Below are 27,729 nucleotides of genomic sequence, written 5' to 3'. Positions count from 1 at the left end.
AGTAAAATCGCTCGCCTGAGAATTTTAACTTTAGCATTCCTTGATATTGTTACGCGTTGGGGCTCGGGATAAATTAAAAATCTACCGAATCACAAGTTAACACTATATTCAACACTTAGAACACATAGAGCACTCAACAAATACTTTAAAACTCTAAAATCGCTTTTTCCGATTCGCTTCAGCTAATCCGTTCGTTGTTTCACCATACGCCGATACCACATCCCTAGAATTGTCGAGAATATTCCACACATTTCTAGTATTGTGTTTGCGCTGACTGAAAATAGATGGCGTTATACTTCTCGAGAGTTTTAGGTGCTACTAGATCCTTCGATATTCGTCTGACTATTCGGCGATAGCTAGCGTTACTCTTACCGCCGTAACAATATAAATACACCACGCATTTAAGCCCACGGATGCTGAGAATATGTAAATAAGTTTGAAGGGATATAGCTGAAAAATTAATTCACTTTGGGCAACAAAAGATTTTTTTACTGGTGGTAGGACCTCTTGTGAGTCCGCACGGGTAGGTACTACCACCCCGCCTATTTCTGCCGTGAAGCAGTAATGCGTTTCGGTTTGAAGGGTGGGGTAGCCGTTGTAACTGTACTGAGACCTTAGAACTTATATCTCAAGGTGGGTGGCGCATTTACGTTGTAGATGTATATGGGCTCCAGTAACCACTTAATATCAGGTGGTCTGTGAGCTCGTCCACCCATCTAAGCAATAAAAAATAAATAAAAAAGGTTTTCCTAATATTTGCTATCAATGTTTACACTGACTTTTTTGGCTAACCACTGCTAGTAACATCTGGAGGTTTATACTAGCTTCATCGAAAGTGTAGGTGAGCTCACAGGGCTCAGTCTGGGAGACGGTTGACACTAGATTAGCACTGCTTCGCTGAATCTACCACCGAATCCATGTCGAGACCCACTGAGAAATTCCGGCGAGAATCTCACTGGGTTATTTCTATGGGTGAGTTTACTCCTCCTCCCTGATACGCATTCCTCATGTCTGAGGGTCGTGACCATCTCCTTCCATTATCCTTCTCTGGGTGACTTTACAATCAGCACTCGTTTTGCATGGAATACATTTTCTTAGTTAAATCTGATGCCACTTGATTTAAGCGTGAATTTCTAGTAGAATCTTGTCCGTGCGTTAATCATTGATTATAAATATTTAGTGCTGACTTCTGACTTCTTGTTACGCATTTGTTGTACATTAAATCGCTGGATTTAATAGAAGCAAGTCGTTTGCGATATATTATCGTCGGCAATTAATTTCTAGTTGCGTCTGTTTTTTAGTGGAAAGGATAAATTGTACAAATCTAACACGCTCCCCAATAAGCAGGGCCACGATTAGGACAAAGAATTTGGCACACCTAACGTTCCTATTTACTATCTTATCATATCTGTGTTGATAATACGATATCAGCCGCGTACACAATATACCCACACTTCAGTCGACCTATACAATAGAGAGGCACCTGTCGTTGTTGAGAGCGAATAAAAAAACCGATAAGCCGACCAAATAACGATGACCACAAAAGCGTGAAAGAAACTGGAACAATGGGTGTTAAAATCAAATTAGTTTTAGCGGTGGTCCTAATTTTAAGTGCCAATGTTTTAGGACAAGACGAAATAGTTAATGATACGGAAAGTACTGTGAGTGTTACCGAAGCACAGGTAGTGGAACTTGAAACGGATGTTAAAGAGAAAGAAGATGAGACATTTGAAGAAACGTCACCGGTAGAATTGCTGCCGGATACTGAAAATTTAGAAGTGCGAAGCGGGAAGTACCAGCTCAACGATGGCTTAGTTGGAGAAGAGCCAGTTAACCTTGAAGCTGTCGATTTCAACTCGAACAATGTTGAAAGCGAAAAGCAACTCCTCTCGCCACCAAGTACTACGGTCGTCACCGGAACTGACTATTGTAAGTGTTTTCTTTTTAAATAATATTAAAATGCCTGTATCTAATCCAAATCTGAACTGCTTTTTTCGTTTTGCCTTTTCTTTTCATTTAAGTTGTAAAGCAATTGGAATTTAAATCTAGTGAGTTTCGGCCTAAGCTTAGGCCTCCCACAAGATGGACCGACGTTCTATTGAAGTTCGCGGGGATCCGCTGGGTGCAGGCAGCGCAGGACCGGTCTTTGTGGCAATGCTTGGGGGAGGCCTATGTCCAGCAGTGGACGTCTGTGGGCTGATAAGAAGAATTTCGGCACCAGTCCCAACTTTTGAACTAAGATATACCTAATACCAAGAGACGGTTGTTTCGTTTTTTCTATAAATCTCAAATAAAATAAGACTTCAATTTATATTCTAGACGATGACCAATCTTAGAGAATCCTTGCAAATCCTGTCTCAGAACAAATTAAGTACGAAGGTGTGATTCATAATTGAGTTGAGTCATTACATACATAACGCTTTGTAAAGATACATAGGTACATTGTATTCATCTAGTATGTTTGACTTGTGTATGTACTCCCATCTAAGACGCGGTATTGGACTTCCGCTAAGTTCTCGAGTTTAACAATTTATAATTGTAATATACATATATATAATTTTACGCCTTTGTTCGATTAAAACCGTTTTAATAAATAATAATTATGACCTATTAACTCGCAACCGTGTAAGAACGATAAGAGCCACGCCTAGGCATATTAAACTCGAAAACATTATAAGCGACATGATATCGAAGCGTCCAAAATGCTTTTTTTTTCTTTTTTTTAACACGCTTTTACAAGTTTGGCTTGCGTCATTTGTCGTCATGCTCATCAGATTCGAGTATACCTGGAAACAATTGGAAATTTGAACAGGCATCAATGACTAAAGATTCTTGATAGATTGATGCCAAAGATACAATATTTGTATTACGAGTAGTTTAACTTGGTTTGATTTTCTGCCGAGTAATGCGCTTCGGTTTGACGGGTGGGGCAGCCGTTGTAACTATACTCGAAAGCCCTCGTCCGCCCATCTAAGCAATAAAAAAAGAACTTTTAATTTTTAATTCAGCTCATTATTAATTCAGCTCATTATTATTCAGTTCATTATTGACGCGTTTTCGCGGCATACGAAGACACAGAGCACATACGGTTTATCGAATTTTGAGAGCTCATTGGATCTCTGTTAGATCATGAACAAATGCTACTGCCATATTGAGAAATAAGGAAAATATCTCAGTTGGGTATTGGTCTCAACCCCTGACCTCGTGATCGCTTCGCGGTAGAAAGGGGCAGAACCCTGAAACTTATCAGTTGAGGCCCATAGCACGCACTACAAGTAATGGTTTTGGCTATTGAATTAAAATTTAAATGTGTAAATTTGCGTTGTTTCTGTTCGAAAAAAAACGCATTTCTTCATTCTGTCTACCTTCTAATGCCATCACCATAGTCATAACACACTGAGTTTCTCGCCGGATCTTCTCAGTGGGTCGCAATTCAGATCTGGTGGTAGATTCAGCGAAGCACTGCTCTTGCTAGAGCTAATGTTAGCAAATCCTCACAGGTTGAGCCCGTGAGCTCCACCTACCCGTTCGGATGTAGCTGAAATAGCCTACCAGCGAATAGGTATCTAGGGAAAAAAAATACCATCATCACCTTCTACTTTTCATAGTATTTGTCGTCTTTAATAAACGGGTGTCACTAAGCAATGCTCTGGCCATTTTAAACCTCTTTGAAGTTGAAATCTATACTAATATGTACATCTACAGTGGTTTTTACGGATTTTCCCTTATAACTACTGAACCATGCATCCGATTGATTTGGAACTTGGTATCCATGTACAAAATACATATACTTAATGGATAGGCTAATATTTATATGAGTGTTGGACTCCCTAATAATAATGACAATAAATAATAATGTTAATTTTAAATGCCCAGCGAAATGGGCGAGTACGGCTAGTTATTTATAAAAAATATATCCGTACAGAGTACTAAACTTTAATGAACGACAAATTAAGTACAGATAAGGGCTCGTATCAGTTAAGATAAAGAATGCTCGTAAAGAATTTGTTTAAATAAAATTATGATTTCATCACGAAGTTGGTTGAAGGATCATGTTTTTGGGTCGTTGTGTGTAACTAACGAACCGGGTCAATGCTGAAGAGTCTCTGTTTAATTAATGTACATACCTTTTCTTTTTAAATCTTTAACTAGTTAATTTTAAGTATGAGTGTAAACTGTGCAGTACTCGTCTTTTTCCTACCTAAGCTTATAGCCTTGAGAGGCTATTTCAGCGGAACCTTAACTAGTAGGTGAACTCACGGGGCTCAAACCTGACGACGTTGCTAACACGAACCCTAGCAAGAGCCGTGCTTCGCAGAATCTACCACCGGATCGGAAACGCGACCCACTGAGAAGATCCGGCGAGAAACTCAGTGGGCTGTGTCTGAGGGTTAATTTACTCGTCGAGCCCTTCGTCGCAAGCGACGGGTTCGACGAGAACGGTGACCGGTGCTTGAGGTACCTAAAAGCACCGTTAGTGGATCGGGAGGAACATGCAGTACTCATTAACGGATAATTAATTGAACGATGTCAGTTTTACTCGATGGAAAACAGCATGTTATGATGTTTTTATTGTAATCGAGAACTTTTTTGTTTATTACCTAACAGATGTTTGATCAATAAATTTCGATAGAATTAAAAAATTAACAAAAATAGGTAAAAAATTCTATTAAGTTTCTGGTGGTACTCCCTTATTTGCTGGTTGTAAGGCCGTAAAGACGTATAGCAAGTCCCCACGAGTAGATAAAAATTCTAAGTATATCTGCCAAGAAGAAGCCATACATTTCGGTTCGATTATAATATACAATTGAAATTTCGACTTCAATCCTCAAGTAATTATCAAATTATTATTGATTTAACTAAACCTGATTTTCCACACAAAAAAACTTACATATTCAGTTATTTGTGTGTACTGAAAGATTGTCAAATCAACACAAAAAAAATCAACAGGATAGCACCAAAACAACAAAAACTGGGCAAAATGAATACATTAATAGTGTTGGATATTACATCTTCATAATAAAAATAACTCATATTAATAATAAACTCAACCCTTAGAACAGAAAAAGTGATTGATTACTTATCGTCCAGAGAAATGGCTTTCCCTTTGCTCATATTTAAATGTGACAAATAAGGACAAGAAAAATATTGACACAGGTTAATTTGCATCGTTTTAAAATATAGATTCTTCATCTTCACTGTTTACTAAATGCTTTATTCGACTTAATAGAATTATGTTCTCTCCATATTTTTCTGTAATGGAATTATAATATCTAATTAATTATTTAATGAGCTGTATAGTGAAGAGGGCCGTTCGCATTGTCGATAATCCCATTTTCATACATCGTTTGGAGCCTCTGGGTTTGCGGAGGAACTTCGTTTCTCTTTCTATTTTGTACCATGTGCTCTCTAGGGGGAGTGCTCTGAGGAATTGTTTGAGATTTTCCTATCATCTCGTTTTTACCACCACACCGCCTGTAGTTCATCTATACTATCATATTACCATCTGATCTGATATTACCATCTGACTTTGGAATGAGCTCTCCGATGTTTCCCAAGAGCTGAATCTATCACCGGATAGGAATCGCGACCCAGTGACAAGACCCAGCGAAAAACTTTGTGGGTTATGTCGATGGGTTAGTTCGCTCTTCAAACTCTTTGTCGCAATTTAAGAGTTCGACGAGTACAGGTACCGGGGACCCTAGGCCTGCTCATATTGTTAGAGCTGAAAGCGTCTAGTACTGAGATTAATGGATCTGATGGAATAACTTGCAGAGATATGTTTCCAGTTATTACTTACTCATGACGAAGAGTTTCTGAAGTTTGTCGCAGGGTTATCTCAGTAACTGACCTCTTCATAAAAGATAATGGTACCTTAACGACACCAAATTCCGCGAATCTTGAAAAGTCAGGCGTGACATTGACATCGTAATGCCTATGGAATGTTTCGTCGCAATGATGGCGGCGTTTACTCGGGCATATTTAAAATAACCGACCGAGAGGGCTGGTGGTCGTGGCGCCGACGACCGCCGGTCCGGCGTCCCGAGGGGGAGGGTGATGAGAGAGATGTGCTCCGCACTAAACGCCTTTTGCCTTTTCATGAGTTTTGTCTCATGAGAGGCTCGGACGTGGGTTGTTGAGCGACAGGAGGTTTTAGTCGGTTCGACAAAAAAAAAAGAAGTTTCAAATAAATCTTAAAGTGCGTATTAGACGTACAAACCTAACAAAGTAAAAGTACCTACGCGGTTTATAAGATCGCGAACTTAGTCGGGTCGACGTCCGTAACACACGTGAAGCATTTTTTTTTTTTGGATCAGGAGAAAATCGCCGGACTTCCGCCTTCCACTGGTGATGGAGGACTCGGTATTTCGATACCGTCAACAGAAGAAGCTTTATGTTATTTAGTAATTATATCACAGTACATTTTAAAAATTTAAATAACAAGTCGAAGAGTTGTCGCTCGCGGTTCGCAGTGTTACCAAACGTACGAGCGGAGGCGGGTTAAGAGCAAAATTTCAAACTTGTCGGATCACCAACGAAGTTTGGCGAATGTCTACAAACAAGATGTAGGTACTATATTAACTTTCAACGATATAGTATACTAGCTAACCGGGCAGACATCGTAGTGCCTCAATCGAGAAATAAAAGGCCGACGGGGGACACATCAGAGAAAAAACAAAATTGTTATTTTTATTTAATTCCGAGCATTTAAACCTTCTCTGGACTTCCACAAATAATTCAAGACCAAAATTAGCCAAATCGGTTCAGTTGTTCTCGAGTTTTAGCGAGACTAACGAACAGCAATTCATTCTTATTATATATATAGATTACGCAAATGCGATTGTCGCGAAAACAATTCGCGGGCGTGAATATACTACTTTTTTCCCTCAGTGCTTATACTTTTTTTTGCAACCGGGATGAAAACTTCGCTTTTAGTCCCTGGCACGCGGGACAAAAGTACTCGATTCTCTCCCGGTGAGAGGGACTCCGCGTGCCAGGGACTAAAAGCGAACTTTTCATCCTGGGGGGGGAAACAAAGATATTTCGAAGCTCGTCGCGAATCGTATCCGGATACGTATAAACATTAATCAGTCAGTAATTGTTATGACAATAATCATTACGCCAACCAGAATGCCACCTACTCTGAGTAACTGAATGACACTTGAAATTTCTCATACGCAACATCATATTTGTCTTAGATAAGAACACGCGTTAAGTATATTCTTGGAATATAGCAATTTGAATCATGAGTAATAATTGTTTGTTAAAGAGTTGATTTCGAAACAAAATTTCGAAACAATCGGAATTCAAAAATAGTGCGTTTTTTTTAGTGCGTAGTTTGCACTACATGGCCGAATTCGTTGATGGCCTGTTTAGGGTATGTGGTTGCCTAAGGCCATATACATCCCGCCTTGAATCCTGCCACTTACTGACATGAGGTTTAGTATCAAAGCTAACTAAAAACTGCATGAACAATTTGTTAGTCATGTTGATTATCAGGAAATTAAAGCAAGAAGAAGGAAAAGAAAGCAAAGTGTTCAATTATTAATTTATTGCCCTTTTTTGTTAACCTACCAATCCGCTAGTAGCTTGAGGGGTTATTATAGCTACACAGTGGCTGGTAAGTAAACACACTGACTCCAGCAAGAGCAGTGCTTCGTAGAACCTACCACCGGATTGCTTATGATACTGTCAAAGATACTTTATACGTGAAAAGTGAAATAATAATTGTGTGTGTGTGGAGTAATAAAGTGTCATAATAAGGTCATCTGACCCCAAGCTAGGATTCCCTGTAGTATGGAAACCAGAGACTGCTATACATACATACTTAAACACGTTTAAATACGAACATTTATTTATTTATTTATTACACTTCGTGTAAAATTTACATTGGCGGACTTAAGGCCTAAGGCATTCTCTACCAGTCAACCAAAGGTAGTGCAGAGTAAATAGTGGTAGGTGCAATGAAATTTATATTAGGTTACAAATACTTACACAAAAAAGTATATACATACATACATATATACACAATCACATATACATATACATACATGCATACAAATAATAGTTTATACAGTCTTAAAAGGAATATATTAATAAACTAGCTGACCCGGCAGACTTCGTAGTGCCTCAATTGATAAATAAAAGACCTAAACTTTTGTATAAAACAAACTTAAAACAAACAAAAGAAATCCGTCCGACGGGGTACATACACATCAAAGGAAAAACAAAATGCAAAAACAAATGAACAAGCCTGTTAATCACATGAATATTTGCCTGATTCCGACGAATCGAGTCATTACAATCAGAGGCACTAATTTCCGCGACACCGAGTCAGCCAGTCAGTGAAAATCAAGTCAAATATGTAACATGGATACATACGGATTAAGCTAATAAAAGCATGTCAAAAACACCATTAACGTATTGAGGATTTGGGGCGCGAAAACAGGGAAATCAATTACAGAAAATAAACTACTATAAAATAAATGCCACTTGTAAAATAAATAGTTTGAAACAATCGAAAGTGACATCATACGTCGAGTTAGTCGCCTCCGTCCGATATAAAACGATAAGCTATCATTTATCGGAGGTTAAGCCCGATATAGACACTTACTAGAACTATTTGCCTCGGGAAATTGTGTCCTCAATGAAAACATTTAGATATGTATAGAAATTCAACGCCATTACGAATCAAAATGAAGTCTTAAGCATTCGTTTATTTGCAATCAAAGCAAATCGGTCGCGAATTTCGATAAGGCAAGCTGGTGGTAGGACCTCTTGTGAGTCCGCGCAGGTAGGTACCGCCGCCCTGCCTGTTTCTGCCGTGAAGCAGTAATGCGTTTCGGTTTGAAGGGTGGGGCAGCCGCTGTAACTATACTTGAGACCTTAGAGCTTATATCTCAAGGTGGGCGGCGCATTTACTTTGTAGATGACTACGGGTTCAGTAACCACTTAACACCAGGTGGGCTGTGAGCTCGTCCAACCATCTAAGCAATAAAAAAAAATTGCTTTAAATGCTGTTGCCTGCTAGAGTTCTAAGTATCAGCTTACTAATACAAGGGCTGCCCTATTCTTAAATCCAAAACGCATTACCCTTTCACAGCAAAAATAGGTAAGGTAGTGAGACCTAGCGTGCCGGCTCACGAGAGGCCATACTACCAGTAATTACTTAATTTGGAATCCTTACGGGTTTAATTTTTATTGCACAATATTATTCGTTCATCATTCATGATGGTAAGTACATACTTCATTACAAAAACGGGTACCTGTTCGCGTGATTCGAAGACCAGCATCGCGTCGCACGATTCGCACGCATGCACCGGCCGTTTCGTCCTTTAGGCCACGACTGAATCAAAAATTATTATATATCTGCTTAAAGTTTTTGAATTTGTTTGTTTTACATTGCTTTTTTTGTATCAATTCGGTTCAAACGTATCGATAAAACCGAGCATTGTATGTTAATATAAGTTTACTAACTGTACCCGTCCGCTTCTCTGGGAATTTAAAATTAACATTATTATTTCTGACCCCCAGAAAGATTGTCATCATTAACGCCCCCGCAACTGGTGTAGGGAGTCCAACACTCATATAAATATTAGCCTATCCATTAAGTACATGTATTTTTTACATGAATACCAAGTTTCACGTCAATCGGATGCAAGGTTCAGTAGTTATAACAGAACATCCGTAAAAACCACTTTAGATTTATATATTAGTATAGATATGAATGTAGTGATAAGTTTTGGTATAGACAGCATAATATTCTGAAAAAAATTCAAAAGTCCTAGTTTGAATACTTAGAATACCTGATCAGTTATCAGTTAAAATCAGATGGGCTGTGAGCTTATCTGCCCGTTGAGACACAAAAGTACAAATAACTTCATTATTACCCACAGCTTACATCGATGGCCGTGTACTCCCAGCGACGACCTACCAGAACAATGGACAGCCATACGTCATCACCACCCAGCGCCTGCAGCAGATCCGCTCCAATTTTATGTACTGGTTCTACGATCAAGGAGGCAGCGATAACATCGGTGACTACCAGAGAGACATACACACTTCCACGCCGCAGATTCACAAGAATTTCAACTTTCAACTGCCATTCTTTGGGTTCAGATTCAATTACACAAGGGTAAGCATAGAAAAAAATACCGACAAAACCTTTAATTATATTTCAGACTAGTAGCATTTGCTATTTACTAAATATTATATCACTTAGTTACGTACTTAATCAAACTGTCTCATTATATTACACATTGAGTTTCTTGCCGGATCTTGCCAGTAGGTTGCGCTTCCGATCCAGTGATAGATTCTTTGAAGCACTGCTCTTGCTAGGGCTAGTGTTAGCAAAATCTTTGAGGTTGAGCCCATGAGCTCACCTATCCGTAGCGAAACTGGAATAGCACATAAGACTACCAGCGAACAGGTAGTCAAAAATGTTATCTATATACTGCCAAAGTTAAGAATTTTTATTTACATAAACAAAATGGTTCCCAAAAATTTCGTAATTTTAATAATAAGTGTATCTATTTTCTAGATCTCGATGAATGGGTACATTTACTTCAGTGACCCCCCAGACCACTACACCTACCCATTGTCGTTTCCCGTGCGAGACTGGCCGAATATCAACGATCCTTCTTTCATAGGGATATTCTTCAGCAAGTGTCGTATTGGTAACATGAGACCCGAAGAGCCTGATCCGAGAAGACCTGGAATATACTTCAGATTGGACAGAGACTTACAGGTAACGTTCTTAATGCAATTTCGAAGCAGGAGTTTTTATTTTATTTTATTATTATAGCTTAGTTGGGTGGACGACCTCACAGCCCACCTGAAGTTAAGTGGTTACTGGAGCCCATAGACATCTATAACGTAAATGCGCCATCCACTTTGAGATATAAGTTCTAAGGTCTCAGTATAGTTACAACGGCTGCACCACCCTTCAAACCGAAAGGCATTATCGCTTCACGGCAGAAATAGGCAGACAGAAGCAGGCAGTTAATAATTATAAATCACTAGATATACTACTCATTGAATTTAGGGCCTGTAGTGTGACCTTAAGTCGTAGCTCATAAGGACTAATGTAAATTGTTGCTGAATTGGATAATTACGCGTTAATGCCTAAGAATGAAACCCATAAATATTCCTAACAAGTAAAACAAACACGCGATATGTCAAGTGAATAATCTTTTTTGAAGTGAAAACTTCTTTAGAATCGTTGTGATTTCAAACCGGATGCAACGGAAAAAACGACAGGTAAGAGACACAAATACAAAAATGTGTAGGATGAAGCCAGCAAAGAATGAGACAGAAATATACATACTATTTAATACAGCGCCATCTGTGAGATTTTTTAATACTAACGTGTGTATGAAAGCTCTTGTAGTGAATTTTAATTTAGGATTATACGTGAAATTAAAATATCAATTCACAGAGGGCGCTACCTTACAATTATTTACTAATGACAAAATTTTACATATACTTAAGACGTTTAGGATAATTGTATTTTAATTTTGGAAGGTTTCACTTCTACCACGTGTGAATTGCACACATTTTGTTTTCTAGACACGTACGGACCAACTGGGAGTCGAGATGCGAGAACGCGTGACGTGGGACATCCGTGAGGGCGTCATCGGCTCTGAGACCTTCTTCCCGAAACATACAATAACGATCACGTGGAAGAACATGTCGTTTGCCGGCGGTATTGACAACTCGCTGTTTATGGTAAGTATTACCATCGTGTAATATGAAGTGTGTCCAAGAAACTTTGATCTCAGGTCTCTAGTTTGGCGGTCCCACCCCGTTTACCAAGTTTATGGGTACCAGTAACTAGTTACGACCAGTCGGGTTGCTTCGTAAGAGTGGTTGATACTGCTTAAAATTAAATGAGTTTGACCATGTAAAGCACGTACAGAACGTTTTATTTTATAGAATATGTTCATTCCCCCTATGGTGGGTGGTATTTCTCTATTTACATCTCATTGAAATTACTTTGAAGCATACTTAATACCTTATTTTATCGGTTTTAGACAAACACATTCCAAATGGTTCTAGCAACGGATGAAGTCTTCACTTATGCGATTTTCAATTATCTCGAAATAAATTGGAGTTCTCACACTGAAGCTGGCGGAGACACCACTACCGGTGAAGGAGGCATACCGGCCTATGTAAGTTCTAGAAGTTTACTGTAATCTATTTCAAGATGTCCAGGATTGTAAGAATCTGTAGTATCAAAGCCTGCAGTCACCGAAAAGTCTGTATTACCTTCAAACTCTTTCCGCTATGAATTTTCTGCCATAAATTTTGTGGCTAACCAAGCAGCTTTGGGCAAAAATGTATAAGATCTACGAAATTTTTTTATAAAGATTTTAAATTTTTTGTCGCTGATTCCAGATTGGCTTCAACGCTGGTAACGGGACACGAAGTTACGAATACAAACCGTATTCTCAAGCTTCTGTGCTTCGAGATTTGACCGGCAGAGGCTGGGCCAATGGCTTTCCAGGGCGACACATATTCAGAATTGACGAGAATATACTAATGGGCACTTGTAATAAGGATATCGGTTAGTTTTTATATTATTTAGAAACAGCAAACGTATCCCTATAGATTGCCTAAAATTCAGGTTAATTAAAAGTGGAGAAGTCAAGCAGTAATAGTATAAATAAAATAAAAATTATTTTCCAATGTCCATAGAACTTTATTGCTATTTATTCCAATTGGCCGAGTTGGTTATTATTTTGTTAAACCATTATAACTACTCAAGCATAATCAGTTTATGATGCAATGACTTTTGACAATTTAAGATGCCTTTAGATATATTAATTTAAGGTTCAAAATTTCATATATAATGGCCTAGATCTAGGGTTTTTTCGAGTTTTTTCGAGTCGATTCAAGATTTTTTCGAGTCGAGTTGAAAGTGTACAGTTTACAAGTACAAGGTTTTCCTACACTTTCAACTTGACTCGAAAAAATCTTAGTTTTTACTAAGATACCGATACCAAATATTTCTAACCGGTTGATACAGAAATCAGGATTGCTAACCAATAGATCACCTACTTATAGCGGTGTAAGTATTGACGCTGTTTCTTTATTTATAATCTCAGACGGCGCCAACCTGCCCCTGATGTTTGCGCCAGAGAGTGGTAACATGCTCGGCGGCACAATCGTCAATATCACGGGTCCATGCTTCAATCCCAACGATAGAATAACGTGCAGATTCGATACAGAATCCGTTCTCGGAGCTGTTGTGGACGTCAACAGGGCTATCTGTGTGCAACCAAGATTCTGGCACAATGGTTACGCAAGATTTGAAGTTGCCATTAACAATGAACCTTATAAATGGAAAGGAAGATATTTTGTTGGTAAGTTTGCTTTTAAAAGAGTCTTTAAAACGAATTGTTAGAAGTGTTGTACATGCAAACTTTTGTACACTATATGCCATTACACCACAAGTTGCTTACGGAACACAACCTTGAACCAAGAGTTCGAAGTCCCAGTTTCGTTGAGTGTAACACTAATCTTATCCTGAATTTGGCAACAAAGCGCCTCTTTTGTTTGAGGTGGATACATTTAAGAATGATAAACTTATCCTACAAAATACCTGGTTGTTTCGTGACTAAAATAGGCAAATAGACCCAGCTAGGGCGAAACCATTATATTCATATCATTAATTAGGTTTCATTCTTTTCAGAAACCCCTGCGACCGCAACCGAAAAGATATTTTTCCCAGATAATTCTGTACACGAAAGATATCCCCCAGAAGTCCGAATAACTTGGGACCGATTTAATCTGACAACAAACCTAAACGTTCAGCTCCAAATCAGTTTGTGGGGCTACAAAGAAGTCACGATCCGACCTCAATTAGAATACATCGATATGATAGAAGTCGGAGTTGCGAACACCGGTGAATACGTGATAAATCCACAAAATTTCCGGAACAGGGAAAACATCATGCACAACGACATGCAATTCGGTTTTCTGCAAATCAATTTGACCACTCCCGAAGTATTCAAAGGGGTTCCTATATCTCCGTAAGTATCGTGTTGATGTCCTTATAATATATTTTTGAAGTGTAAACTTACTACACTAAAATTTTGTTAAACCGAAATGCATTTTATGACGGTAGTTACCACAATATTCAAATCGCCATCATCAAATTCGTCCCTGACCGCACCAAAACTAAAGTTTCGGATTCGTGAAAACAATTTTAATTGTATTTTAATAATTGAAAAGTTATATGGAAACCGCTGAAGCTTATTTTTCCTTTTAGGATTCTATGGAGTCGTCCGATCCCACTAGGTTGGTATTTCGCCCCACAGTGGGAAAGGCTTCACGGACAGCGCTGGTCGAACTCCATGTGTAACAACTGGCTTCGAACCGATCGTTTCCTTAAGAACTTTGCAGCTCAAGTTTGGGTCTGCCCCTGTACTTTGGAACACGCGCTTCTTGATAAAGGTCGCTTCATGCCGGACTTGGACTGCGACAGAGACACGAACCCTACTTGTAGATATCATTGGGGTGGTATTCATTGCGTCAGGAGTGGTGCTCCAAGGTAAGATAAAACTAATCAAATTTCAGAGTTCCTATCTTTTTTATACTAATTGTTACTGTTATTTTTGTCGCTCTATAACAAATATCACGTTGTTAACACTACAATAACTACTTATAATATTAAAACTGAATCACACCTTGTTTACACTTACTAATATTAAAAACCCGAGAATAGGCGATATTTGCTAGTTGTTTGGAACATTGTTATCCATTGCAATACGTCCCCTTAGGAAGAATGATATTCTAAGCTCGATCCACTACTAATGCCTGCCTAAAGATTTGCTTATTATTCATCACTACACTACAACAACAAATAAATAGGTAGTAAATATGTAATTTAGACTATAGTAAACTCACATTGATATAATCAGGTAGTCATCGTTTTTCTCTCGTGAGAATTCGACTCTGTATAAACTGTTCCAAGCGAATTGAGCAATTGATGTGCGAATGAGTTTTCCACTCATAACTAGATCAGCCGCCTTTACTAATGCCCTTACTAATGACTAACGCCTCATATATTTTAGTTCGGAAGGTTCTGGCCAGCAATGCTGCTACGACAAAAACGGCTTCCTCATGTTATCCTACGACCAGATGTGGGGCTCAAAGCCGTCAAGATCTCACGATTTCGGATTTACACCTTACAACGAAGCCAATAAGGTATTTTATAACAAGGAACCTTTCTTTTTGCCATCAGTTCTATCAAATAGTGACCATTGTTTTGTTTTGATTAGGTTCCGTCGTTATCTCGCTGGTTCCACGACATGATTCCGTTCTATCAATGTTGTTTGTGGCAAGAAGAACAAGCTGTCGGTTGCGAGACTTTCAGGTAAACCATTGCGTTAGATAGATCGTAGTGTGTATGTATTGCTCTAAGCTGGTGGAAGAACTCATGACGTCATGATCTACGTGACGTCACGTTAAACTAGCCCATAAAATCGTTATACAACTCAAATATCTACACTCACTTTGATACCTAAAAACGAGTCAACCTCGACAGACCTCAACTTTATGAAGGCATTAACTGACCGTTATGACTGTCAGTACTTGAACCATTGTACCATGGTTCACTTGCGGCCTAAATAATAATAATAATAATAATAATGGTTGGTTCAAAGTAAATATCAGTTGAATGGAATATTTGAAATGTATTCAACTGATAATTACTTTTAATAAATGTATCTTTTTTATTTGATTGGTTTTGTTAATTTTAAGTATGTTTCAATGATACTATGTACACATATGGACTTATTGTTGTCTGAAATAAAACAAATCATTCATTCATTCATTCATTCATTCATTTATTTTAAGTATGTTCCACTATTCAAACCATTAATTATACGAGTAGCTATTGCAAAATTAGTTTCATTTTGAGGTTATGATTAATTTACTTCATGAGCCTTCTAATTTGATTAACTCAGGTTTGAACGTCGACCGTCTCAAGACTGCGTGGCCTATCAATCTCCAGGAGTCGCGGGTATCTTCGGTGATCCACATATAGTCACCTTTGACGACCTGCAGTACACTTTCAATGGCAAAGGTAAATATTATTCAGGGTAGATATCCCTTACCCAGACCACGAGTAAGATCGCCTATTAAGTGGATTGATTGGATAAAAGCCGCCGTAAAAGGCTCATCATCATTATACGAATGCACGTGCACGAGGAGTGCGGCCGTCAGTGAGAAGTGGCGGCGTGTTGTGATATTTGCCACTAACACTTTAAATGATGACCACGACCACTCTGTCAAGAACGATACCGACTTGAATTCTTAATCCCAAATCGAGAAAATAAGATTTTACAAAAATACACTGTTTTGCTTTTAAAATAACGTCGGACTTTCTTTGGTTGTTTTTAAGGTGCACCTTTGTTATTTAAGGCCTTTGATATAAGGAATCGATTTAATGTAAATTAAATTTGTATTGCTTAGGTGAATACGTCCTAGTGAGGGTGGATCATTCACAACTCAAGCTCGACGTTCAAGGTAGATTTGAACAGGTACCAAGAAATATTCACGGTGCGGTCAACGCGACACACTTAACGTCAGTCGTAGCAGCGTCCAACAACTCTCAAACCATTGAGGTAATACCTATATTTGGTTGTAATTTTTTTTTCCTACCTATGCCGATAGCCTTGAGAGACTATTTCAGCTTCTCCTTGACGTGTAGGTGAGCTCACGGGGCTCAAACCGGGAGTGTTGCTAACTCTGGCCCGAGCAAGAGCAGTGCTTCGCAGAATCTACCACCGGATCGGATGCGACCCACTGAGAAGATCCGGCGAGAAACTCAGTGGGCTGTCTGTGTCTGTGGGCTAATTCATTCGTCGAGCCCTTCGTCGCAAGCGACGGGTTCGACGAGGACGGTAGTGGTTATCAAGCGAAAGAATTGCGTATAGGAAACAATATAAAATTAAATAAATATCGATTCAGTTCATAATATGATTTATAAACACAATATAGCCGCAATAAATTATTCCAAATAACAATGTATATGTTTGAAAACTTAAAATAAACACGCCTAAGTTGAAAACTGAATTAACAATTCATTTCATCATTTTTATCCAGTTGGTACTGTTCTAGATATCAAAAAGCGTAGGTACTATAAAATTATCGCATTAATTATTATTTATTCCGAGTTCTTAAAATCGTTGAAGATGATTCAAGATTCCGATCTTATCTCTATATATAAAAATGAATTGCTGATCGTTAGTCTCGCTAAAACTCGAAAACGGCTGGACCGAATTGGCTAATTTTGATCTTGAATTATTCGTGGAAGTTCAGAGAAGGTTTAAAAGGTGAATAAATATGAAAATGCTCGGAATTATATAAAAACAAACCATTTTGTTTTCCCTTTGATGTGTCCCCCGTCGGACGGATTCCTTTAAGTTTATTTTATACAAAAGTTTAGGTCTTTTATTTATCGATAGAGGCACTACGAAGTCTGCCGGGTCAGCTAGTGTAATATATAATAAAAGCGATTTTATTATTAAGCATCAGCACATCAGTGAGGGTTAAAACTGACACCGTGACCATAGGATTGATTCGACTGACTTTTGATATTTCCACAGGTACGCCTTCGACCACAACACGCTCAGTGGAGGTACAGGCTCGATGTTTTCGCCAATGGCAAGAGAGTCTACTTCGACAGGACTGCACTAAGAGTACAATATTTCCCAGGTAACATGTCAATCAGTGGTCACGCAACGTCAAACCATGATACGATATTCCTCAATAGTTTGTGAATCCGATTTCTGCCGTGAAGCAGTAACGCGTTTCGGTTTGAAGGGCGGGGCAGCCGTTGTAACTATACTGAGATCTTAGAACTTATATCTCAAGGTGGGTGGTGCATTTACGTTGTAGATGTCTATGGGCTCCAGTAACCAATTAACACCAAATCGGCTGTGAGCTCGTCCAACCATCTAAAAAATAGTTAATTAAGTTCTAGGGATCTTTTTTTCATATCTATTCTCGTCAGGTCATTTATTTATTTATTTTTATTTATTTTTTTATTAAGTTCCACCAACAAAGCGGATCATCAATACAAAACATTGATAAACTATTCAATCATCAATTTCACTTAAAATTAGTTCAGCGCAATCGGACAACTCCGAATGAACATTGACGGAGACCGCGCTACCGTGAACTGTATTGTAGTCCCAAAGGATTCTGTTTAAGGGAGAGTAAGCACCTAAATTCGAAAGAGCGGGCTTTTGAATTTACGGTTTATATTTCTTTGTAGGTGCTTAAGGGCTGATATTTTTAACCTAGATTCACCAAAAGAGTAGGTGATCTCACGGGGGTCCAACCTGTGGACGCTACTAACACTAGCAAGAGTAGGGCTTCGCAGAATCTACCATCGGATCGGAAACGCGATCCACTGAGAAGATCCGGCGAGAAACTCAGTGGGCCGTCTGAGGGTCAAGGCTTCAACTATATGTCTTCGTTTTCATTATACCAGGTGTCACCGTGTACCAGCCTATGTACGTCCTAAACCAGTCGGAAATCGTCGTTATGTTCTCGTCTGGGGCCGGATTGGAAGTAGTCGAGAATCGCGGCTTCATGACTGCGAGAGTTTATTTACCATGGACGTTTATGGTTAGTGAAATTGACAGTTATTTTTATTTTATTTATTTATACTTTATTACAGTTTTTTTTTAAACCATAACATTTTGTTAGTAAGTATTACTTATAATCTATGTTAGTAACTTAAAATATGTATCTGAAAAAAAAAAATTTCAAAAACTCTTGCATCCATCCTAACACTCTCCTAGGGGCACTTAGGGGAGATGGAGGACCTCGGTCCTTAAATTTCTAAACACGACTTTAAGGATGGGACTGTTGCTATATAGTTTGAGACTTTAACCTCATGTTTTTTAGTTGGATAACTGTATTCGTGCTGTGGTGTCTTTTTTCATATAATAATTATTTATTTTTATTATGTAATGTACCAAAACTTAGGTGCTGCACAATACTAAGATTACAGTCTAGCTCAAAAAGGCTAATAAGTAATTTTAATTTAACGTAAACTACAATTTTAACTAATGTCTCTTAAGCCCTGTTCGGACTAGGCGAGTATTTTAGTCGAATACCGAGTAATTTAGTAGCTAAATGTGTCTGAACACCAAAAATTTAGTCGAGTAGGTTAGTAAAGAATTAAGTCAAGTCAATCCATTTTGTTCTATTTTTACGGGCGAGTAGCGAATAGTTTAGCCACTAAATTACTCGGTACTCGACTAAAATACTCGCCTAGTGCGATCAAGGCTTAAGAATAAATTCCACTGACTTTACTTAGTGCCTATTAAGGCTAAGTACTTTTGTTCATGTGTTTTTTAACTCATATAATGAGTATGAGTGTAAGAATGAGCTACCTACACCTATTATACCTTTCATTTTTTTAGAATCAAACTCGAGGATTATTCGGCAACTGGTCTCTGGATGTGAACGATGACTTCACAAGACCCGATGGCACGCTGGCATCGGTCGATCTGAACAATTTCCAATCCGCCCACAGAGATTTTGCACAGCACTGTATGTATCTTTCACTTTCTTTGTTATTACATTGTGAATTTTCAATAAAGATAAAATATGTTATAAATCTAGTAAATGTAAAATGTTCTTACTAATTTAGTTTATTAATATGTGAATTAAATTAAACGCATAGAATTCATTTTTGAATAAAACTTTTTTTTTTATTGCTTAGATGGGTGGACGAGCTCACAGCCAACCTGGTGTTAAGTGGTTACCGGATTCCATAGACATCTACAACGTAAATGCCGCCACCTACGTTGAGATACGAGTTCTAAGGTCTCAGTATAGTTACCACGGCTTCCCCGCCCTTCAAACCGAAACGCGTTACTGCTTCACGCCAGAAATAGGCAGGGTGGTGGTGCCTACCCGTGCGGACTCACAAGAAAGAATACTTCAACAGAAATACTGATTTAGACCATACAATAAACTCACACCATACATAGGATACAGTATAGATTAGCTACGTTCGCATTGACATATTTTTTATTGCCTTCTGTATTTAGGAATTTCATGACAAGTGAATTACAAGCTTATTAATTTTCCCAGGGCAACTCACAGATCGTGAGCAACGGGACATCGGCGTGGCGATGTTCGTTAGAGAATATGGTCGGACGGCGGCTTATTACAACGACAATGAATTTATACCGAACTTCATACGAGAACCGGCGAACTTCTTGCCGGTGAACCGTTCTCACGACGTGACGAGAGCTATCGAGATATGCCAAGATTCTTATCAGTGTCGATACGATTACGGCATGACCCTCAATCGGGATATGGCTGAATTTACGAAGAATTATCTCTCATCGATTGTAAGTGTAAATCTATACATAGGTACACTAGCCTACCCGGCAGACTTCGTAGTGCCTCAATCTATAAATAAAAGACGTAAACTTTTGTATAAAATAAACTTAAAACAAACAAAAGGAATCCGTCCGACGGGGGACACATCAAAGGAAAAACAAAATTTATTTTATTTTTATTTAATTCCGAGTGCTCTGGTCTTCCACAAAGAATTCAAGACCAAAATTAGCCAAATTGGTCGGTAGATTAGGCTTCGTTAGTACTAACCTGTTCGGTCACCGTTCTCGTCGAACCCGTCGCTCGCGACGAAGGGTTCGTCGAGTAAACTAACCCATAGACATAGTCCACTGGGTTTCTCGCCGGATCTTCTCAGTGGGTCGCGTTTCCGATCCGGTGGTAGATTCTGCGAAGCACTACTCTTGCTAGAGCCAATGTTAGCAACACTCCGGTTTAAGCCCCGAGGGCTCACCTACACGTTATGGTAACGCTGATATAGCCTCTCAAGGCTATCAGCATAGGTAGCAAAAAAGAAGAACAACTGCACTGTCAATAAGGCGGGTCAGCCGTAACACAAAAAAAATTGGAACTCTGACCCCACATGGGTGCCGTATTAATTCTCTGCAGTCTCCGATAACTCAGATACTGGCTAGGCCGTAAGCTCTCCTTACCCACAAAGCTTAAGAAAATGTAGATTTGCGTAAATAATTGCGAATCCACTTACTAATGAATCACGCTTACACAATAATTGAACAACCTTGGTCGTTAAGGCAAACCTTTAACGTTTTCCCATGATTAAAAGTAGAAATATGTACATATTTACCTACAAAGAATATGTTTCTAGAATCTCGGCATCACATATAATAACTAACAGTATTGTTGGTCTATTCAAGACAAGAGAGAGACGAGACCTAAGAAGATTTTTTTATTTTTTTATTGCTTAGATGGGTGGACGAGCTCACAGCCCACCTGGTGTTAAGTGGTTACTGGAGCCCATAGACATCCACAACGTAAATGCGCCACCCACCTTGAGATATAAGTTCTAAGGTCTCAGTATAGTTACAACGGCTGCCCCACCCTTCAAACCGAAACGCATTACTGCTTCACGGCAGAAATAGGCAGGGCGGTGGTACCTACCCGCGCGGACTCACAAGAGGTCCACATATTTTTGAATATCCTCAAATTTAGTTTTGAGTTTTATTTTATAGAAAACGTATTTGTTATTAATTATTCAAGCCTCCACTGGTGACGTATTATCATATGTACATATTAATCGAGAGGTTGGGAATACGTTTAAGGCCAAGGACTTTCTAAGGGCAGGACAACCGTTACTAGAATGTAATTGAGGCCAAGACCTCCTGTGAACAAAGTTGGCGGCTAAATTCTTGCCGTAGTACGAACAAGCACTGATATCCACCTAATGCCGAATAGGCAATAAACCGTCTGCCCAAAACCCTTCTAAGTCAATGATTAAAAGTATTTTCTGTGCTATCTAGTATTCTCTATATCTATGAATCATTTTATAATTCTATAGCTAGTTTTAATGATATTGCTTATAATCGTTTACATATTAAATTCTAGATGTTGCATTCTTTTTAATTAATTTGTAACTAATTGCAAAGACGTCTCTGCCCACTTATTCAGATTGATAAATAAAAATATTTATAGCTACTAGCTACCTAAAAAAACGCAGAATTTAAATAATAACTGAATCACCACTTTAAAGTCTAAAAACAAAGTATTCATCAAAATTAAAGTAATAGATAAAATTTAGTAGGTAATTGATATTTTATTTAAACAATACATGAGTCGTCTATTATCAAAGGTGGCAATCTGTGCATTTGGACAAAAAAAATGTTATCTATAAGTCAATACAGATTGATTTGAATATAATCGTCTCCTTCAAAGAATACGGTTCAAAACCTGCATTAAATAAAGGTTAATACTTAACCTGTTATTTATCTGAGATGTCGTTTAGAAGAGTTTTGTGACTGCCAACGGAATACAAAGTCAATAATTCGTTTTTCTGATTTACCAATAATTGTCCAAAAGTCACATTGCCGGCTTTGATAATAGTCGACTCACATGTAAGAAAAATCTTTGATCGTAATTTTCAATTTCAAATTTAAGTTTAGAACGTGAAACTTGATTCGTTTTTAAGAATCATGTAAGTATAAGATCAATTAAACAATTTTGACTCTATTTTATTGAAATTTGAGATTGGCTCTGATTTATTGAAAAAACATATTCATTGATTCTTTTTGAAGAGTTTTTACACTGTGCCGTTGCGTGCCAAGCTTTATGTCATTCTATTGTTCGTTTTATTGAAATGCATAATATGCCAAGGACTTAGAACACACATAGTAAGAATGTGGTCTTAACTCAGTCTGTCGTTGTAAGCCGTGAAGATATAATCATTAAATGTTTTTTTTTTTTTTTTATAATTTTTAACATTAGAGTTCTAAGTTTTGCCAATAATTTAAACGAAGACACTGACGTAACAGCACAGATAATATTTACGTTTCGCGCGCTCTTTAATATAAGTAGTTTATTTATATAAAGTGAGTTTTATCAATTGGGTCTATTTTGATTGTGAGATATTTATTAAAAATCAATTCATATTTTACAGTGTTAATTAAATAATGTGCTTAGTCACGAATCTGATGAGTGATGAGAGCTATTATTTCATTTTGTTCCCAGACTAATATAAAAGAGCAGAACGCAAGGCGGGTCATCAGTTGCGGTATTCTGGAGACGCCACGTTTTGGAAGAAAGAGTAACTTCTTCTTCACGCCTGGAACCAGGGTAACTATTCATTCTTACAAAACGGTACAAGTCTGTATCATCCGTCGCTGTCGTTAAGTCACCTGTGTGCTTAGTGCGAGTTTTTTAACGTTCTCGATAGCGTAAAAGTTAACTCATAATTGTATGGAATCGGAATCATGACTCACTGAGAAGATCCATCGAGAAACTCAGTGGGTTGTGTCTGTGGGATATTTTTTACGACAAGCCCTTTGTCGCATTCAACGGATTCGACAAGAACGGTGAGCGGTGCTTGGAATGCTTAAAAGCACCGATATCAGATCGGGAGGATACGAAATGACTTGACGAGTTTTCAAGCAAGTGTAGGATACTTGTGCTATTTGAGAAAATCAAATAGTTTAGTAATAGGAGTGTAGAATGTCATCAACGTTTGCCTACATTTGCCGCTAGGGGTGCTGATCCAACTGCATACAAATTTGAGTTAACTTTTACGCTATCGAGAACGTTAAAAACTCCAACGGAAAAAAAACTCTTCCTAGCTCCGTCTGGAAGCATTCGAGTCTTAAAAGTGAGCGGTGGTATTCACTTTGAGTACTTAATAGGCTCAACAAAATACATTAATAAAAGATCTAAGATTTCAAAGATAAAAAAAGAATAGAAAGAAATACTACTGATTTGAAGTGATCTCTCTCTCTCCCATTTTCATGTTCACGAATGATAAATCTTATTCTGACGTGGAGCGCTCAATTTAATGTTTCAGTTTACATAAATCGTTCCAAAACAAATGATGTGATGTGATTTTTTATTTTTTTATTTCTCTCGTACACTAATATGAGCAGATTAGTAGTAAACTTTCGTTTTCTATCAAAGGTAAACTTCGAATGTAATCAAGACTTCATTCTGACCGGGGACAAAAGACGAGTGTGTGAAGACAACGGCAGATGGAATCTCCCTGACTATGGATACACAGAGTGTCTACGTAAGTGCACGCTAATATTAAATACGAAAAACGACTTTGAAACTATTATACATACAGGCTATTTTCAAAAAGGATTTTTTGAGTTAATATGTCGTAGATTGATTAGAAAAATCTTGAAAAGGATTTAAAAGCTCCTGCCGCCAGATTTTTGTAACGCACTATTTTTTCGTCATACAGGTCAACAGGAATTCTCCCAACGTGCCCTATTCCTAACTTGGGGCGTCATAGTGGCAGTTATTCTACCATTAGGCCTCTTGATTTGCCTCCTCTGGTTCTGGTGCTGGCACAAACCAAGGTCCGAGGGCAAGGAGGGCTTCCGTTTCGAAGACTTACCGCGTTCAAAATCCGCATCTAGATTAAATCTTAGGTCTTCGTCAATGGGAAATATCACAGACACTATGAAATCTTCGACGATACCCGGTTCTGAGAAAAAATCCCCCGAAACCCCTACTGAGGAAACCCCGGCCAGGATAGTAGGCAGGTCAGTCCTCGCTCCTCCCGCGGACGGAGACAGCTCAGGAATAGGCTACCCAGACTCTGGCAAAAGTGATTCCGGTAAATCTGACAAGTCCTCCGGTCTGCCTAAAAAGCGTAGGGCTTACGATAAAACATATCGTACCAATGAGCCATTACCGAATGCACCCGATGTAGAATTCCCAGAAAAACTATGGGATCTGTCCGAGGAAGACTTGTTGTCACTGACTTCACCATCAGATTCTGAATCTAATAGAGATTCCACTCTAACTCGTCCGGCTAAAGACATACAGTATCTAAACAAACCGCGACAAACCGGTCGTCAGGCCATACCGTCCGACTCAGGCTATTCCACGAAGGAGGGATCTGAGGATCCTTACGCGCCGAAATTCGACGACCAATACAGTCCAATACCTTCTCAGTATTCTCCCACGTACTCTGAAATTTATTCGCCTCCAATCAGCCCGGCCTCCGATTCGAGTCCCCGGAATACATATAATAATCCCGGCATTCCCGAAGCACCTAAAAGCGCCCCTGTTGATGGCATTAAAACTTTTACCATGCCAACGAACAAGGGTAAATCAATGGAAACCCTTATTGACCCACCAGCGGCCGAAGTACCCACCCTTAGTAGTCGATCGACTATGGTTTAATATATGCATTGAGACTTTAAATTTGTATTAGAATAGTCTAGATTAAGTTCTGATAGTAATCACTGCCCATTCGTATGACAATTTCTGGGGAGAGTGTTTAGGTTATATATACATAATTATTTTAAAACGCACTTAATATTAGTGATTGCACTTTATTTTATTCTTCCGAATAGTGTTTCGTGAGATTTCCCATTGTTGTTGTTTTTTTATCTATTAAAATGTTTATGTTAAGACAAAAATACAATTTATTTACAAAAAAAAGCCCTGATCACATGAAGAGGAAATTTCTGTTCCCAATCACGGTAGAATAACTTCCCTGTGAGTGATTTTTTTTTAAATAAGAAAGCAAGGAATATCTTACGGCCACGTTTTTGTGGAATGGAAATTTTCTCTGCTATCGTGATGTGTTTTATTTTTTTATTTCCCTAATGATACGTAGTGAGGCTATTGCTTGCTTTCTTATCAGAAACTGTTTTGTGTACGAAAAAAAAATTATCTGGGTCACACTAACGGTGAGTACGTTTTAATATTTGCACCTTGTATGGTAAAGTAGGCCGATGATTCCGGGTATCTCTGATAACGTGACGTTAGTATAGATAATTCACCAATCGAGTGTTAAAAAAAAAGAATTGTTCAACAAATTAACTTTCGTAGGCCACGGACAATATCATTATATGCCTACGTTAATTACGAGACAAAACTTAAATAAATCTAAGCTAATAGGAAAACGGGGCAGAATAACACGGAAACAGAATGAATATGATGTAAACACATTTCAACTCTCTATAGTAGAATATCATTATTTTTTTGGTCAAGATGAAATCGCCGGACTCCCACCCCACACTGGGGATGGCGGGCGGGGTATGTCGAAGTCGAACCGGCTAAAACCCCCTGTCGCTAAACAACCCACGTCCGAGCCTCGCATGAGATAGAACTCATGAAAAGGCAAAGGGGGGAGAGTGAAGCGTTTAGTGCGGAGCACATCTCTCCCATCACCTTCCCCCTAGTAGAGTACCATACGCGCTATTTCATGATTATTATTCAAAAATTGGTAAAACTTTATACGTGTTCTATTTATGACAAACAGGTAAACAGGAGTACTCGTCTCGGACTCTTGGTGCGACATGGGGCATCATTAGTGCTGTGATGCTGCCAATTATAATAATCTTAATCTGCGTCGCTTGGAGGATCTTGCAGAGGCGGAAAGCTGAAGAAAGAGAAGAAAACGAATTCTTGGATGTGAAGTAAGATTTTTAATTGCTTCTCTTTGTCATTTACATCTTTATAATAATTAAATTGAAAGTGTCTCACGATTTCAATTCCTTTATATTTGCAATAACAGGACCATAGATTGACTCATTTATCTTCTATAGCAATATAGTGAAATGTAAATTTTTTTTATCGTAAATTAGCTTTAGAATAGTACATACAGTAGATAAATGAAAAATACTATTAAATAAATGCCAAAATTAATTAACACGCCGTAAAACTGGGGTTATGCCATTGTTAAATTTATTGTTTTTTTTTTTTTTTTGACAGGACCCGTGCAATCGATCCTGACGATTCAGTTAAAGTGACTTCAGACGATGAAAGCATTCCTTACAAGAAAGACGTAACAGAAGAGACGCCTGAGCCCACAGAAGGCGTCCAGGCGGTGGAACCCTCCAATCCGAACTACAATTACGGTCGCCCCTACGTTGACCTCCAACCGGGACAACCGAGGCAATGGGGTGGAGAAACTGAAATTAATTAATCTTGCTCAGAGTAATGTTTTATTTTTACTATAAGTTTTTTTTTATTAATTAATTGTGTGTTTACATGGTTCGTATTGTTGTAGCGTTCGAGGTGAATTTTTTACCGTTTTAACGATGTATGGAAGTACCTACTTACTTTATTCTTATTATGTAATTTTGGATACTTGATTTAAAAAAAAACAAGATTGTATAAATTAACCGAACACATAGCTTTTAATTGGATTATGTAATCATTTTTAATTTTCTTACATAGGTTTTACTTATTTGAACAATCCCACCACTATGCTTTTTTTTAAATTTACTTTATATTGAATTGATATGTTTGAATATATATTTCGTGGAAAATTTTTATTATAGTTTTTGAATTAAATACAACACCAAGACTCAAGACATGACAAAACTAAATTCAACTTAGCCAATTTTTTTAACCTAATTTCATATTTTATAGAAATAAAATATCTGTTTTTTTTTATAATATCGTAGGCCATCTTTAATAATTATGTAATCGAAAATCGATTTAGTTCACTTTACTTACAATGGTAAGGCATTGCTTTTCTAAAATAATACAAATTCTAAATGTATTTAATAAATACCAAATCGTCGAAGAAAACAATGCCTCAATCCTAACCCTAGTGCTTTGAGTCCCTCTACATACCAGCCTAAGGATCGGAGCAGAAAACCCAAAAATACCACTTAAAACTGCTCTGTAAGAGTCTGGAAACTAAGTAACCAA

At 38.1% G+C, this 27,729-nt stretch overlaps 1 protein-coding gene across 2 annotated transcripts; it reads left to right on the top strand.

The window, feature by feature from the left end:
- The first annotated feature begins 96 nt into the window (after positions 1-96).
- Positions 97-27,347, top strand: LOC101741952 (protein mesh-like). 2 transcript variants are annotated; one of them, XM_004925362.4, is made up of 21 exons: positions 97-1,929; positions 9,897-10,135; positions 10,541-10,747; positions 11,569-11,727; positions 12,033-12,170; positions 12,397-12,565; positions 13,107-13,364; positions 13,694-14,033; positions 14,273-14,554; positions 15,078-15,210; positions 15,285-15,379; positions 15,972-16,090; positions 16,480-16,631; positions 17,616-17,724; positions 18,506-18,642; positions 19,446-19,575; positions 20,122-20,384; positions 23,074-23,178; positions 24,007-24,115; positions 26,330-26,486; positions 26,782-27,347. In XM_004925362.4, the coding sequence occupies exons 1-21, from the start codon at positions 1,566-1,568 to the stop codon at positions 26,993-26,995; spliced, it is 3,879 nt and encodes a 1,292-aa protein (XP_004925419.1). In that variant the 5' UTR covers positions 97-1,565; the 3' UTR covers positions 26,996-27,347. The 2 variants fall into 2 exon arrangements, with proteins under 2 accessions (XP_004925419.1, XP_004925418.1); XM_004925361.5 differs by lacking the exons at positions 26,330-26,486; positions 26,782-27,347 and adding an exon at positions 24,293-25,412.
- Positions 27,348-27,729: the final 382 nt, after the last annotated feature.

Source organism: Bombyx mori, chromosome 14 (assembly GCF_030269925.1).
Source record: "Bombyx mori chromosome 14, ASM3026992v2".
Lineage (NCBI taxonomy): Eukaryota > Metazoa > Arthropoda > Insecta > Lepidoptera > Bombycidae > Bombyx > Bombyx mori.
The sequence above is the reverse complement of the archived record's forward strand: the minus strand, read 5'-3'. Positions and strand labels throughout refer to the sequence as shown.